The 16,096-nt window shown below is 35.5% G+C and overlaps 1 protein-coding gene across 4 annotated transcripts in view; it reads left to right on the top strand.

Annotated features, from left to right (window-relative positions):
* The window catches only part of SYT4 (synaptotagmin 4), a 15,632-nt gene extending 4,239 nt beyond the window's left edge, over positions 1-11,393 (top strand). For 2 of the 4 annotated variants that reach the window (XM_034642927.1, XM_002924795.4), the window contains exons 2-4: positions 4,508-5,322; positions 6,999-7,119; positions 8,450-9,039. In XM_034642927.1, the coding sequence (XP_034498818.1) occupies positions 4,508-5,322; positions 6,999-7,119; positions 8,450-8,757 (1,244 nt within the window). In that variant the 3' untranslated portion in view covers positions 8,758-9,039. Of the gene's footprint in view, positions 1-4,507; positions 5,323-6,998; positions 7,120-8,449 lie in introns of all 4 variants that reach the window. The other 2 variants (XM_019805470.2, XM_019805471.2) reach the window with 2 other exon arrangements.
* Positions 11,394-16,096: the final 4,703 nt, after the last annotated feature.

Raw genomic sequence — 16,096 nt, 5'->3', positions numbered from 1 at the left:
AGGATCGTTTTTATCATCATCTTGACCAATAGAAATCCCTTACTTACCAAAAACCTAAGAGTTAGTACATGTTTAATAATTATGTGTTGAAAGAAAGAAAGAAGAAAAGAAGGAAGATGATAAGCTTTTTTGTGGTTTGGGCTAATGAGGTTTTCACTCATGAGCCATCAAATCCTAATTTAGGTTGTCACAGAATAAATACTGAATATGTTGAAGAAAAATAAATGTAGAAATGGTTCATAGTGAAAGGATTTTTGTGATACCAATTGGGAAAGCATCTGTCTTGCAGGATTTGGAGTTGGGTGTGCTTGTAATATAAATCTTTTACATTAACATCAGAGCCAGCATTCTTAATAGAATGATATGGAACATTAAAACAATTATCCATTATCCATTATCAGATACTTCATTCTACTCCACCCACATACCAGTAAAACGCCTTTGTATTACTAATCTGGGTATTACTAAAGATTACTGAAGATCACCACAACATTCTCAAAACCTTTTGAAATTTTCTTTTGCCTAGCAGAAGATCCTAAACACATCCAACAATACTATTTTTAAGTAAGGGTCCAGAGAAAATATAGACTATACTATATTAATTAATAAACTATATAAGCTTTATCAACCAAACTATATATTCAGTTAATTTTTTAAAAAAAAATGAATAAAATGGATGGAAACAATGATATAATGAATCACCAATAGTCTTAAGTTCAACTGAATTTCTTAAAACCAAACAGAACTCAAGTGTTCTGTTCATTGTTTCTCAAAGTATGTATAGATATTTGTAATCAGAATCCAAAATAAAGTGGGGTAAATACTGAACCATTTCAACAGTCAAAGAATCATTCTGAAGTAAACACTGCCACTCCTACAGAAAGGTCTGTTTCCCGGGGCGGGAACTTGTTGGAAGCTGTGTGTTTTGGGAGGCAAAAAGGTGGTTACCTAGCAACAACCCCCCCTCCCAAGTCTTTGCTGCTAGAATGGTATTGTTCACGTCAGCGAATTGATTACTTGTTTGCTGAATCAAAAGAGAACAATGTAATAATGTGGTAGGGTATAAATCTCAAACATAAGAAATGTACAGGTTTTTCCTCTGTGTTGGATCATCTTCCCACTCCTCATCTAGTGCTAGTAGAAGCTTGTCTAAAGAGATTGGATAATAAATAATATGCTATTCATCAAATGACAATGAGGGAAACCTCTGACATTTTAATTAGTAACATTTATTTCAGTTTGCTTTTAAAGCAAGCAATGAAACAGTTACTATATTCACAATAGCATTAGCTCTGGGCAAGAGGTAATTTTATCACAATGTGTCCTTAGAAATGAGACAGCCCAGGGTGGGATGGGGTTCTTTTGAAACAGAGTTTAAACAGTCTAGACAGGTTTTAGATGACAGTGTTTTGCCACCTGAAGGTAAAATTAATGAGATACTAATTTATATAAAACATACAAATAAGGTACTTACGTTTACGACAAATGAGTTTAACCATATGTTAGCAATAACTTAGCCAGTAAATACACATTCTGGTAAACCTCAGACCATATATTTTGTTTACCTGTGGTATATGCATAACAAATCAATGCCACTTTTATCTAATGAATGTCTATTCCTCGGGACAATCCCACTACATTCATGCGTAACTGAGGAAGCAAGTAATCTGAATGATTACTGTAATCTGAATGATTATGAACAGGGGTGGCAATAAAGTGAATGAAGTGAAAAGATAAGGACACAAAACACAGGTTCTTCCAATGGAATAAATTAAATACAGCAAATTAGTTTGTGTGTTTTCATAGCATGACAATATATGGTTTTAAAAAATCTGTTAGAAGAATGTTAAAATGCCAAGTACGTGGGAGCAAGTAGAAAGGGAAAGAAAAGGACTTTGGTTTATAAAATTTTCCATGATGCAAAAGACTGAAGCTAATTTTTCCCTAGCCACAGTCCTGACGCTCGGAGCGACTGCTTGCCAATGTGCAGGAACCTGTCTTGTACAGTAGCTTTCTGAGAGCCACCCAGTGCCCCCTCCTCCTCCATCCCAACACATACTGAATATCATTTGCTCACTGAGCTCCAGAGCAAAGGAATTCTTTGCGGAGCAATAATTGATAGTTGGAGTTACAACCTGAGTTCTCTCCTTTGGAAAATTGCTAAACATTTGTTTTAAAAGGCACACTCTTCANGCCATTTGGGTGATTGAGTTTATATTGTTGTGATGTTTATTCCCGATTTCTGATTTGAAAATAAGAAATTTTGTAATACTGAGGCATTTTCAGAGATGGTGCTAGGGAAAAATATGTTCTAGCTTGGGCCATCAGTCTATTTAGAAAAAAGAGGGGGGGATCATTTTCTATTGCTTTTATTGTTCTCCTAGCATTGGCTAAAGAATTGCCTTAGTTAATGACTTTGGTTTTGCTTCCTGGCCTTAGATTATTAGAGAGTCCAGGAGTGGATCCCCCCCNAGTTCTCTCCTTTGGAAAATTGCTAAACATTTGTTTTAAAAGGCACACTCTTCAGATTAAAATTAAACAGAATCTGACACCATATAGTCTCCAGTTCCTCAACCCCAGAAATATCAGCAGTTCAGAAAAAAATATATATTTTCCTTTAAAAATAACCAATAATTATCAATTCTTTCATTTTCAGTGTTGGTCTGACTCTTGTAACTATTTTCCACAATCCTATTAGAAGTCAGGGCTTTTAACCAGAAATGTCATTCTAGAAGCAGTTTCATTATATGCAAAAGTCATAACGGAGAGTGAGTCTGAATACAGAAGGGATTATTCTGTTCCTAAGTACTGAATACAGAAGGGATTATTCTGTTCCTAAGTACTTTAACTGGTCAAATGTCAGATATTAAAGGGAAGAGAGCTGATAGACAGATGGAGCAACAGCATCAGAAAAACATTTAGACTATTTATTAGAAAATAAGTGATTATGGTGGGNAACAAAGACTTGAATAGGAGGAAAAACTGAAAAGCTGATACTAAGTTTAGCTGATTGTCTTCAGCTCTCGCCTCATTCTTTTTCTGAGGTATTCGCTGCTTTTTCTACTTGGGGAATTCAAAGGTTTATTTTTCGTCTTTACATGATCAGTTTCTTGATCTAATTAAACTATGGGATTTTATTGTTTTTTAATGTTATATATGTCTGCTCTTATTTGTCATTACTGATTCTTATATTCTTTGAGTTTAGTTTTGAAATTATGAAGTAAATAGGCAGAAGATTTGGGGAGATGGGGAAGGGGAGTAACAAAAGATTGTTCTTTAAGGGGTTATTCAAACAAGGCTTAACCCTTTCTTGACTGGGACTTCTAACTTTACTATTCATTACTTGGATAAAAATAGATAAGAATGAAACTAAATGCAGATAATATTACCTTAGTTGTATTCACTATGATTATATTAAACATTGACTCTATCGATGCACAGTGTCCAGATATAGCAATACTGCTTTTACTTACACAGTGTTACTAATCATTTGTTGGAGGGATATGCTTGCATATGGGACATGATAAGCTCCATGCATAATCAGTGTTACCTAATGTCAGTAATTTAATGTGCCTTCATTCAAGGAAAGAATGCCAAGTTCAATTTTATTACCATTTGCCATGTGGAAAAATGTTAGAAAAAAATCAGTTACATAAAATAGAACTCTAAATTATCTATACTCACTCTTCTCAATACATGTTAAGGAGTGATATTCATTTGTAGCCAGTGTTTTATTTTTATCCCACTTAGGTATAATTAATTTGTACTTTGGATAATTCAGTATTTGAGAAATTTTGGGTCTGTATACAAGGAGCTTGCAGTGGTATAAGTTATATAATGTTGTTCATCTTTTTTTGTTCTTTTTTCCCTAATACATGTAACGTTTCTCTTACCAGTGTTCCATAATTGGGATGGAAATTATTGATGAGTTTGTGATAATAGCAGATAATGTTCCTCCATTTCTTAAAATTCCTGGAACCACTAGCCCCTAGATGTTTCCTGCTTGAATCTGGTATAAATAATGAGCTACTAAGAATACAAAATCTCTCAGTATTTGAAGAATGTGCATTTAGAGTTTCAGAGTCAGTAAAAATTGATGCTTCTGGAAAGCCTCAAAATGTCAAGAAAGCATAATGAAATTAGTACTGACCTATCATGCTGTAGTTGACTCATGTTATCTGAGAAAACAAAGGTAGGTCAGGGTCATTTAGCATCCCTCATCCCTGACCTAAGCCCAGTTTCATCTTTTCATTTTATTTATGAAAAAAACTACTGAAATGAAGAAGTTTCTATCAGAGTGTGTAGTTTTTTTCTGTATGTCACACAGTGTGTGTGTTTATTCCTAAAGATGATATGAAATGTGTACATAACTCATACCCAGAACAGTCAGAAAGTAATCCAGTCTGTGCAACCTACAGCAATTGCCAGCTCCAGCATGCTTTTCAAATAGGCTCATATCTTCAGCTCCGCTCCTTTAATATATGTTATTGGTCATTTGATTTTTCAGATGAAATCCCCACAGTGGTGGGGATCTTCAGTGCATTTGGCCTGGTCTTCACAGTCTCTCTGTTTGCATGGATCTGCTGTCAGAGAAAATCATCCAAGTCTAACAAGACTCCGCCATATAAGTTTGTGCACGTACTAAAAGGAGTTGATATTTATCCTGAAAATCTGAGTAGCAAGAAGAAGTTTGGAGCAGATGACAAAAATGAAGTAAAGAATAAACCAGCTGTGCCAAAGAATTCATTACATCTTGACCTGGAGAAGAGAGATCTCAATGGCAATTTTCCCAAAACAAACCTCAAAGCTAGTAGCCCTTCTGATCTGGAGAATGTGACCCCAAAGCTCTTTTCGGAAGGGGAGAAAGAGGCTGTTTCCCCTGATAGCTTAAAGTCTAGCACTTCCGTTACTTCAGAAGAGAAGCAGGAGAAGCTGGGGACCCTCTTCTTCTCCTTAGAGTACAACTTTGAGAAGAAAGCATTTGTGGTGAATATCAAGGAAGCCCGTGGCTTGCCGGCCATGGATGAGCAGTCAATGACCTCTGACCCGTACATCAAAATGACGATCCTCCCAGAGAAGAAGCATAAAGTGAAAACCAGAGTTCTGAGAAAGACCTTGGACCCAGCTTTTGATGAGACCTTTACATTCTATGGGATCCTCTACACCCAGATCCAAGAGTTGGCCTTGCACTTCACAATCTTGAGTTTTGACAGGTTTTCAAGAGATGATATCATTGGAGAAGTCCTCATTCCTCTTGCAGGAATTGAATTATCTGGTGGAAAAATGTTAATGAACAGAGAGATCATCAAAAGAAATGTTAGGGTAATTCATTTTTAGTGCTTAAAGTATTTATATATAAACAATCTCTTACGTAGCTTTTTTGTGCCTAGAGGATTTTATACATATCATCTTTACCATGTTTAATTATTATTCATAATCAAACGGGGGAGCAAGGAAATAAAGTTGATGAAAGAAAATTTAACCCACAACTGAAATGCTTAAAATATTTTAATTATATAAAATAAAGAGGCATCCTTTATGGATACTTAAATAACACTTAAATAAATATTTCTGTTAACTTCTATCATAAGTATTTTGACTAGGACTGCCACTTAACCTAAAATGCAGGCAAATATTTCTTATTCATAAAGCAAGTTAACAAAGATGTTTCAAGGTCAGCATGATTGAAATGGAAATTGAAATTTAAAATTAAATCAATTTATCCTGAGGATTTGGAAGTTGTATTGACTTTTCATGGAATTGCTTTTCAAGGAGGAGACATCACATCATATTGAATTGTAAATGTTCATCACTATGTTGTATGACAAGGAGTTACTCTTCCTCTGTACTTATACTGCTTTAGTAGTTCTGAGACTATTAGACAATGATAAGATATCAAATTTAATCCTATTTCCCCTTTAAATATAGATCTCAATTGATATAAACTGTAGTACTTCACAGTAATTTGTTTCTATAAGGCATGATCTTATAGAATACCATAAAGATCTCCTTTCTTTCTTTGTTGAAATTAATGAAAAGTCAAGGTTCAAAAACTTAAGTAGCTCGTTTGAGACACCGAGCTGTTTAGCGGCACACTAGGAATAAAGATCTATTCCCTTCTCTTATTCTTCTTGGACTTCTTATTCATATAATGAGCCCATGTCAGTTTTTGTATATAGATTGAAGTTTTAAGAGCCCTGGCTAGCCGTCATTCTTAGTTACAATCTAGCCCTGAGTGTATATTTTGTTAGTATCAGGTAAAACTTGTAACTTGAGTTCTTGGTCTTCTTACCTAATGTCTTTAAAGTACAAATAAAATCTAAGTAGTATACAAAGAAGGATCTTATGATGCTCTCCAAAAACAAAGCATTAAATATTGGGTCAGTTCCCTCCAAAACTTAATTCATTTCTTGGATTTGAATGAGGACTTTGAAAAGTGGTGGCTGGGGACAGAGAATTTTAACTCCATCAGCCCTGTGGGGTAGGATATGGTAGCAGTCAGAATAAATTTCAGTTGGTCTGAATTCGAATTCCAGTAATATCAGTGCTTTTTAAAAAATTGAAATCAAACTGTCATTTTGCCATACACAGATCTATTCAAATGATTAGACAATTTTTATTACTATTAATAAGTTCAAAAAGTGGTTATTTAGTTAAAAAGCAAAAGAAGCAAACAACACCACCACCTCCCTATAGGCTGTACTCTAAATATTCTTTTAAAGATTTCTAGTAATGGGTGTGGCTAACTCCTTACAAATTTTAACATACTGTAGTACCTAAAACCACCACAAGATGGCAGCCAGTTGTTTTTAGAGGGTGATAGTACTGTACAAATGCTTGTAGTTACTCTTGAATTCCTTAGCATATTAAAATGAAAATAAGTAGGAGAATTACATTTAAATAACAATATTATATTGCTTTAAAATATTGCTATAAGTACAAATTTCAAAACAAAAAATAATAATAAAAATACTTATACCACATCTCTCTTTGTTTAGAAGTCTTCAGGACGGGGTGAGTTACTCATCTCTCTCTGCTATCAGTCCACTACAAATACTCTCACCGTGGTTGTTTTAAAAGCTCGACACCTGCCTAAGTCTGATGTGTCTGGACTTTCAGGTAAGAATGCTTCTGAAAAATTCGGTCTCGGTGTATAAGTGAGTAATACGTTGGGCAAAATAGTTAGCAACCAACATGGTTTTTATTTACCTTTTACTCAAAAGCACAAGTGATGTTATTGTTTTTCTGTTTCTCATTTAATGAAATAACAATGTGAGCCAATACCATTAGCAAGAAAAAGAACATAGTCCTAACATCTAAGCCATTGCTAATCCATGGTAGATTTCTGACTGTGTGGGTTTGAAGCAGAAAGCAGTGATAAATGCTGAGGTGAGAGGTCATTGCCAAAAATATAGCAATAGCTTGGGAAAAGAGTTCTTAATTTTAGTATTTTTGGTGAGCCTGCCTACATTTACACTTCTATTGGGTTTTTTAATTATTTTTCCTCTAATTCCTTATGTATCTACTTTAAGCATTAGCTTTTAGTTTTGTGACCAATTAAAAAAAAATTCCTTGTTGTATCTCATAGTGAAAAGAACACATGACCTATGGGTTAAAATGATCTGAGTTCAAGTCTAACCCTTCCATTTTAGCATATGATCTTGGCTATGTTTCATAATCTCTATACAAACTAGATGTAATAATACTTACCTTGAGGGGGTTGCAAAGACTAGAAAGATATACTTCGTTAAATAACATCTAGTTCTATTATTATTACTACTGTTGTTTAACAATGGCAGTTAAACACATGATCTTAAAGGTTTAGATTAGGAAGCTAAAGTGAACCCACATGCTTCAGCCAGAAAGAGGCAGAAATAATATAATTGAATGTGTGGTAAGGTAGCATGATCCTAAAATCCACACCTTAAGGGTGACACGGGGAAGATCAACACTGGAAAACAGGAAGCAAACCCAGCTGGTGATTAAAAAAGCACAGAATTTAAAGCACAAAAGGACATTGCCATTGTGAATTCTAAATGCCTGTACAACAGAAAAGCAGAGCGGTAGAGACTCACCCAAAGTCATACAACTCAGGCAGGTTAGGTCGTGTCTAATGTTTTTTTCTTCTGTCTTATTTTCTGGACTGAGTTATATGTAATCAGAATGAGCCATTAAATTCTTTTTATGTTATCTCTTCTTCTTACCATTATACTTCCTTTCCCATCCTGTGGTTTAGAACTGTTTTCTCTTCACATTGCATATTCTTACTTGCTTTCAATTTGTTGACAGTAGAGAGGCTGGGCTTGATCCATGTTTTCACTTTGTTCTGACTCATTTTCATTGCAATCTCACTTTATTAGCATGCAGTGATCTCTAAGGGCACCATTATGTTGAGATCAACTCTCCAGCCAGGTTCTGCCAGTATAATGTCTGTCGTTTACCATTGCAGATCCCTATGTGAAAGTGAACCTGTACCATGCCAAAAAGAGAATCTCGAAAAAGAAGACTCATGTGAAGAAATGCACCCCCAATGCAGTGTTCAATGAACTGTTTGTCTTTGATATTCCTTGTGAGGGTCTTGAAGAGATAAGTGTTGAGTTTCTGGTTTTGGATTCTGAAAGGGGATCCAGAAATGAGGTGATAGGGCGGTTGGTCCTGGGAGCAGCAGCAGAAGGAACCGGTGGAGAGCACTGGAAAGAGATCTGTGATTATCCCAGGAGACAAATTGCCAAGTGGCATATGCTCTGTGATGGGTAGCGTCCTAGCCATGGTGAGTTGGAACTTAATGATTTTTACTAGGCAAGGAGCAATTTTCTTTCTTTCTTTTTTTCCTGATATGTGATTGCAAGCTTGTGACAATAAGCTGCCCTTTTGTTGTTGTTGTTAGAAATGGATTGAATTAGCAGACCAGAAAGTAACTGTAAATGTGTGTTATGATATTTTCCCCCAATATTGAAGAAGTTGGATAAATTTTCATGTGGTATTCAATCTCTTCTGCAGGTTACCAGAGTAGCCAAGCATTTTATGAATCCAGCAGTGCAATCCCAAGCTGTGGATGTGGTTTAGGAGGTGATGATCTCATGGGAACATGTCACTGGAAAGCGATGTGTTTTTTAGGATTTAGAAATGAAAAGCATGCTTTCTCTTATGAAAATTCATCCATTTTTCTTCAGACGGGGAAATCAATTTTTCTTTAAATCCAAAGATATTAAAGAAATGTTCTCTAGTTTGTTTTTATTCATTATGTCATGTGTAAATGGTTGTCTTGCATTTAAAAGTATATGGTCATTTCTCTTTAGTTTGTAATTATTTGATACAATATTATTATATAAGAAGTAACTTGGTTTTGTTTCAAAAGGACAGTGAACAAGCTGAAAAATCATTTTATTAAAGGGCTGAGTTGAGAACACTGTGGCTGAAATATTATTTTTCTCCCTCCTAAGGTTATATGTGAGTCAAATTGTTGGAAAATACGATCTCACATAAGAACCGCGGCCTTGAATTATTCACTGCCCTTCACAAACATCAGTGTGGTCTAAGAAAACCCTGTTTACCTTTGTGAAATTGTGGAATTAGTTAGTGGGTAAAGAAATAAACTTCAGCTAGAAATCCAGTTAGAAATGCAGCTTTCTGGAAGGAAATATGTATAGTATGCAAGTGTGCATTCAGGGCCATCCCTCGTCCACAGAAAGGACATGACAAAGTCTTCGTGTAGCCTGTCCTCCCCCAGGAAGGACTAAGCTGCTATTTGGAAAGAAACAGATAGGACTGAAGTTTTAACCACTGCCAGATAGAAAGCATCCCTTAAACCAACTAAGTAATGCCTGAAAAATAGTTATACAGCAAAGCCTAATATAATTTACACGTTTTCACACAAAATCTATTTAGGCTGTCAAATTAGCACAACAAAGTATGTTTCACTATCTTTCCTAGGCTAATTTGTCTTGAGCTGTTGTCTGTGGAGCAGTTTATAGACTTGTGTCTTGTATGGTTTGCCAGTGCCAGGGCTCTGAAATTCAATGAAAACCTGCTTGAGCAAAGCGGTGCCCTAGGATTACTTGAAAGGATGAACTTGAGGTCATGTCACCATATTTGAGTTTTTAGAGTGTATGGGTGAAACTGGGTACAGTCGAATTATTAAATATGCAAGTTAGAAATAAAGTCTACTGAAAAATTTACATTTTGAGTCAGGTTTTGTGTCAGTACTTTAGCCGTTTTTGAGAATGTGTTTGATATCACAGTGTTTGTAAATTCTATGACAATTCATTTTCAAAACAACATACATGCTTTTTATGACTATGCCTAATGTAAAGAAAATGTTTTACATTCTGTATGTACAAAGATCGAAGTCAGCCTCTTTTTTTGTGCTTTAAGATGACTTTGGGATTAAAAAAAAAGAATATTCCCTAATCATTGTCTTTATCCACCAGAACATCACCTCACAGCATTTCTATGAAAGCAACATGAAAGGAATCGTAGTCAGTGTGTGGTTTGGGGAAGTCAGAAGGCCTATTTATTGTATGTATATTTGGTATCATGGGCCATGGAATAGAATATATTTTGGAGCTCTGAAAAATTGTGAGGAGTCAACTCTAAGTATCCTTCACAGCAGCCAGAAGGTAATGGTGGTACCAAGTAAAGTATGGTTGTTGGAGGGTGATTTTTTTTTTTAAGTGGAACAGCAAAACCAACAACGAATGCTTTTAAAATTACAATGAATAATTTGTAAATAGTTTTTAGTTTTTAAAATTTAAAGTGTTTTTGAGTGTGAAAAGTTGAGTAAAACTCTTTGTAACTACTTTTAAGAAAAGAAAGAAGGAAAACTAGAAAGGAATTGAAACAGGCAGGGACATCTGCGATCCCATCATCCTTTGAAAATTACACTGTTTTATAATGTATTACAATATCAATGTGAATATCTTGAATTCTGTTAACAAATCCTGCACTGTATGAAACATGTAAATTAATTGTTTGTCTGATTAGCCAATCCAGCCACCCTCATGGGGAGGTCTCTATGTTTGAAGAACTGTGTAACTCAGTAACTGACTTGTTCTGATGTTGTAACTCAATAGAAGTGATTTGGAAGGAAGCATGGTGTATGAGATGGTGTCTGTTCTTTCGTGCCAGCTCTGTATGATGTTTGTAAGACCATGTTTGTAAGACATGAATAAATTGCTGCTTTTGCCCAACCCATTTCAACTCCAACTTTTTGCCAATAGACTCTGTACTAAGAATTCTTTTCTTTCAATTTCTAAACTTTGAGTTTCTTGAATGGCTCTCCTGGCATAGTATAGGGTTCATTAGTGATTCAGCACCAAGGTCTTCCATATATCTTATTTTATTTTGTTTAATCCTTGTAACAATCATCTGGGACAATTATTATTATCCTTGTGATACAGAAGCAAAAACCAAGATTCAAGGAGCTTAGGCAATTGACTCAAGTGCACGTGGATAGTAAATAAAAGGATTTCTTGGCTGACCATGCTCTTCTCTCCATGCCATACCACTCTCCTGAAGAAGTCCTCATCAACTGGATCTGCTAGACCCTTAGAGGGGATAATGCCCAAATTCTTTGACTTTCCCATTCTTCTTTTTTTAAAAGACTTTATTTTAGAGACAAAGAGAACATGAGCAGGGAGCGGAGGGGCAGAGGGAGAGGGACACACAGACTCCCTGCTGAGTGGGGCTTGATCCCAGGTCCCTGAGATCATGACCAGAGCCAAAGTCAGATGCTTAACTGACTGAGCCACCCACGTACCCCAAGACTTTTCCTTTCTACAGTATATTCACTTTTCCATATTTTATTTACTTTTTCACTATTTTCTAGCTCCATTCTCTTTCTCTTTTTTTCTCTTTGGTCATCTTATTTCTCGTTTTAGTCTCTTTCATTACCTATTTTATATTACTGCCTTTTATTTTCTTTTCCATTTTTCCCATGTCCTTGTATCAGATAGATCTGGTTAGAAAAATGGTGTGGAAATGGAATTCTTAGTTCTTCTTGGAAAGGGGGAGAAAAACCTCTCGGGACATCTACACTGTTCCCATCAAATACCAGTTAAGGTGAATGGGAACTATGGGACCCACCACTGGAGGATCAGCTACTGTTCATAACATCAGTCTATATGGAGGTGTTCCACGCTAACACGCTTGGAAAAACAGCCTTATAAATGGCATGCAACTAGAATCTCTTGCCATTATATTTTTACTGCAAATCATATTAAGTGTGTAAGGAAGGTGCACAGGTATGTCAAAAGAGTTAGTTGGCCATTGTATTTAAGTGTTCAAATATATTTTAGTTGCCAAAAGCAACCAGAGACACTGAGGAGATTTTCCAAGGTCATTGGTCATTAGGGAAATGCTACTTAAGTAAGCCCACAGTGAGATATATCTTCACATCGATGACAGTGGTTGAAATTTAGTTTGAACATGGCAAGTGTTGGTGTAGATTTAGAAGAACTAGGTCTCTCCTGCGCTGCTGGTAGGGATGTAAAATGCACAACTGGTTTGGGGAACAAGCCGTCAATTTCTTAATAAGTTAAATATACACCTACCATTCAACCCAGTCATTCCACTTCTAAGTATTTACAAAGAGAAATTAAATCATATGTTTATACAAACCCTTGTACATGAATTTCCATAGCAGCTTTGTATGTCATAGCCAAAAATTGTATTCAACTTAAATGTTCATCAACAGGTGAATGGGTAAATGAATTTGTGGTCTGTCTATACGGTGGAATACTACTGAACAATGAAAATAAATGAACTACTGATAGATGCGACAACATATATGAGTCTTAATAATTATACTGAGTTAAGGAAGCAAGATAATCTCCCCTGCCCCCCAATATAGAATATATAATGTAGATTTCATTTATAGAAAATGTTTGAAAATGCAAACTAATCTGTAGTGATAAAAAGCAGATCAGTGTTTACTTGGAATTCAAAGGGAGAGTATGGAGAAGCATGACTGAGAGAGATTAAAAAGGAACAGGAGGAAACTTTTGGGGTGATGGGTATGTTCATTTTCTTTTTTTTTTTTAAGTTTTTATTTATTTATTTGACAGAGAGACAGCCAGCAAGAGAGGGAACACAAGCAGGGGGAGTGGGAGAGGAAGAAGCAGGCTCCCAACGGAGCAGGGAACCTGATGGCGGGGCCCGATCCCAGGACCCTGGGCTCATGCCCTGGGCTGAAGGCAGATGCTTAACGACTGAGCCACCCAGGCACCCCAGGGTATGTTCATTTCTTGATTGTGATTATGGTTTCACTGTTACATACATATGTCAAAATTTATCAAGTCCTACACTTTAAATGTGTGCAGCTTATTATATATAAATTATACCTAAATAAAACTGTTAAGAAAAAAAAGCATAAGATAGAAGCCACTTATAACCAATTTTTTACAAAAAGGGGTAATAATACTAACATTACTACCAGCAATATGATTTCTGAATTTTAGTAATATTTAACACACCTTTGGGACAATTCATTTTTCTTAACATATTATCTCCCCAAGAATATATAATTAGGTGACTGCTTTGTAAGGTCTTTTGAGATGGTTCCTATGTAAGTATGCCACCGACTCTTTCATTAAAGCAAATTATTTGTCTGCTTTTATTCCTGTGTTTAAGAAATTGATTTCTAAATTCAATTTTGTTTTATAGTTCTATGAAATATTTATTTATTTATTTATAATACGTTCAGTTAGCCAGCATATAGTACATCATCAGTTTTTGATGTAGTGTTCAACAATTCATTAGTTGCATATAACACCCAGTGCTCATCACAACATGTGCCCTCCTTATTTAATATTTACATTTTTCTATAGATCCATTTACAAAACAAAGTACATTAATGGCCCATCTTCTGTTTCTACAGTCAACCATTTCTCCTTTCCCATACATAAGAGAGTTATAATTTAATATTATAACAAAGTTATAATTTAATCCTTTTTATAATATATATATTTATAATATATTTATAATAGATTCCTTTTTATAATCCTAATTTATAAACAAAGTTATAATTTAATCCTTCTAACTTTTAATATAAACAAATGGCTGCATTTATTCATATTTTCCTGTTTGTTATTTGAACAAAGGCATGCTATACAATATGTCATGAAGATAATTCCCTGGCTGCATATATAGCAAGCCCTTATTCCTCTTTATGGCTGTAGAATAATCTTCACAGCATCAATTTTAAATAGCTATTTGGGAACATGTATTTATTCTCCCTTTATAACATTAGGCCTTCATGTATTTTATTCATCTTTACATATCCAAAGTAGCTAGGTTGCATATAGTAAGCTCAATGAATATTTATTTAGTTAAGGTGTAAGTCACCATAAGTGTCAGATTTGAATCAAATTTAATTGATTGTTATATGGGAAAAATTGTAAAAACCACTATTGTTAAGGAATACTAGTAGAAAAGAAGTCACTACAAGATGTAAAAGGATTTCTTTGTCCTTCTGATATAACTTATTATATATGAGAAGGAATATGAATATAATAGACATCCCAAACTCTTCAAATTAGTTTTGGGATGAACTATGTTTTATTGTTTATTTCTTAGAACTGGGTTTACACTTGCAATTTCTAGCATTAAGCTAGTGCTAAAGTGATTCTGTATTCCCTGACAGGACATCATCTGAGCTCAAGGAAAGACAATTTAAAATTGAGTAGGATATGGATTTCACTTGAAAATTTACTGTGGATGAGAAAAAAGAAAAGAAAAAAGAATATTTCCTGTGGATGATTTGAAAACCTAACATTAAGGTTGAATAACACACATGAAAGATAGCCCAGTGAAATACCAAAGCTCATCTAAGTGAAAGATTTTAAGATCAGGAAATTTCCGAAGGACCTACTTAGGTGGCCTGTGCAAGGTCATGCAGAGAGCAGTTGGGAAATCTGAGTAAGCAAGTAGATGCCCAGGCCTACCCCTCAAATGTCCACATGGCACAGGTGGAGAAGGCAGGGGCACACTGAAAGTATTGCCTTATGCTCTACTACAACGACAAGCCATTCATTTAACGGAGAACCCATAGAGACACATGACCTTTGGATGGAAAATATGTCTAGTTCTCAACCCCAAATTGCCCCCCTGACCCAGGTCACAAAGAATACTGATGATACTAGTGAAGCTTCTGTATTACCTCTAGTGCTAACAACCACTACTTTGCACTTGGAATTACTTGTCTAAAGTTTGTATTCTTTTCTGATGAGGAATCTCTCTGTGATATGCATTCCTGAATCCCCCATATCTGTTCACGGTAGTAGGTAATGCAAACATTTATTGGATTGAAATTTGAAACAATAATACAATGCATTTTCTAATTTATATCATATCACTCTATATATAGCATAACCCAAGAGGTGGGTAATATTCCTTTAGTTACTGATGATAAAGATAAATCTCAGAATCTTCTCTAATTTTGAACCACATAGTGGCAAAGATGGGATGGAACCTAGGGCCTCCTGAATACAAAGTCCTCGCTGTGTACAAGCATCACACTGACCTGCTTTTCAGCTGCCACAGAATCATGTGTTTTGCTTCTTTCCCAATTCCTGTGATAATGTCAGACATATGGCAAACACTGAAAATAATGTGAAATTATGGTTGCATTAATTCCCTAGATTTGTTCATTCATTCTTCCTTCCTTCTAACCTCCCACCCTTCCTCCCTTCCTCCCTTCTTCCCTTCCTCCCTTCCTTCCTTCCTTAACTTTGATCATACAACAAAGACTCTTTCCTTGACCAAACTTTAGTCAGGCTTGGGCCCTCTTCTTGTCTATGCCTCAACTGTAGCCTGTTGAACTCAGTTTTAACAAAGAATCCTAAGCCAGTTTATTGAAAATCCACTCCCCCACACTTGATATTTGATCGTGTCCCTCATCCCCATCTTTGATAGCTAAGTCCTTGACCTGCCTTTAGCAAGAATTCTGTCAATCCAATTAATTAAGAATCCTTCTACTCTTGATACATAATGAAGTTTCTCTTAGTGATCTTACATCCACTGACCCTGCACTTTGCTCGTTGATTATAAATCCCCAGTTATCTTTGCTGTATTCCGATTGGAGTTCAATCTCTCTCCC

The sequence above is a fragment of the Ailuropoda melanoleuca genome, chromosome 14 (assembly GCF_002007445.2).
Source record: "Ailuropoda melanoleuca isolate Jingjing chromosome 14, ASM200744v2, whole genome shotgun sequence".
NCBI lineage: Eukaryota > Metazoa > Chordata > Mammalia > Carnivora > Ursidae > Ailuropoda > Ailuropoda melanoleuca.
The sequence above is the reverse complement of the archived record's forward strand: the minus strand, read 5'-3'. Positions and strand labels throughout refer to the sequence as shown.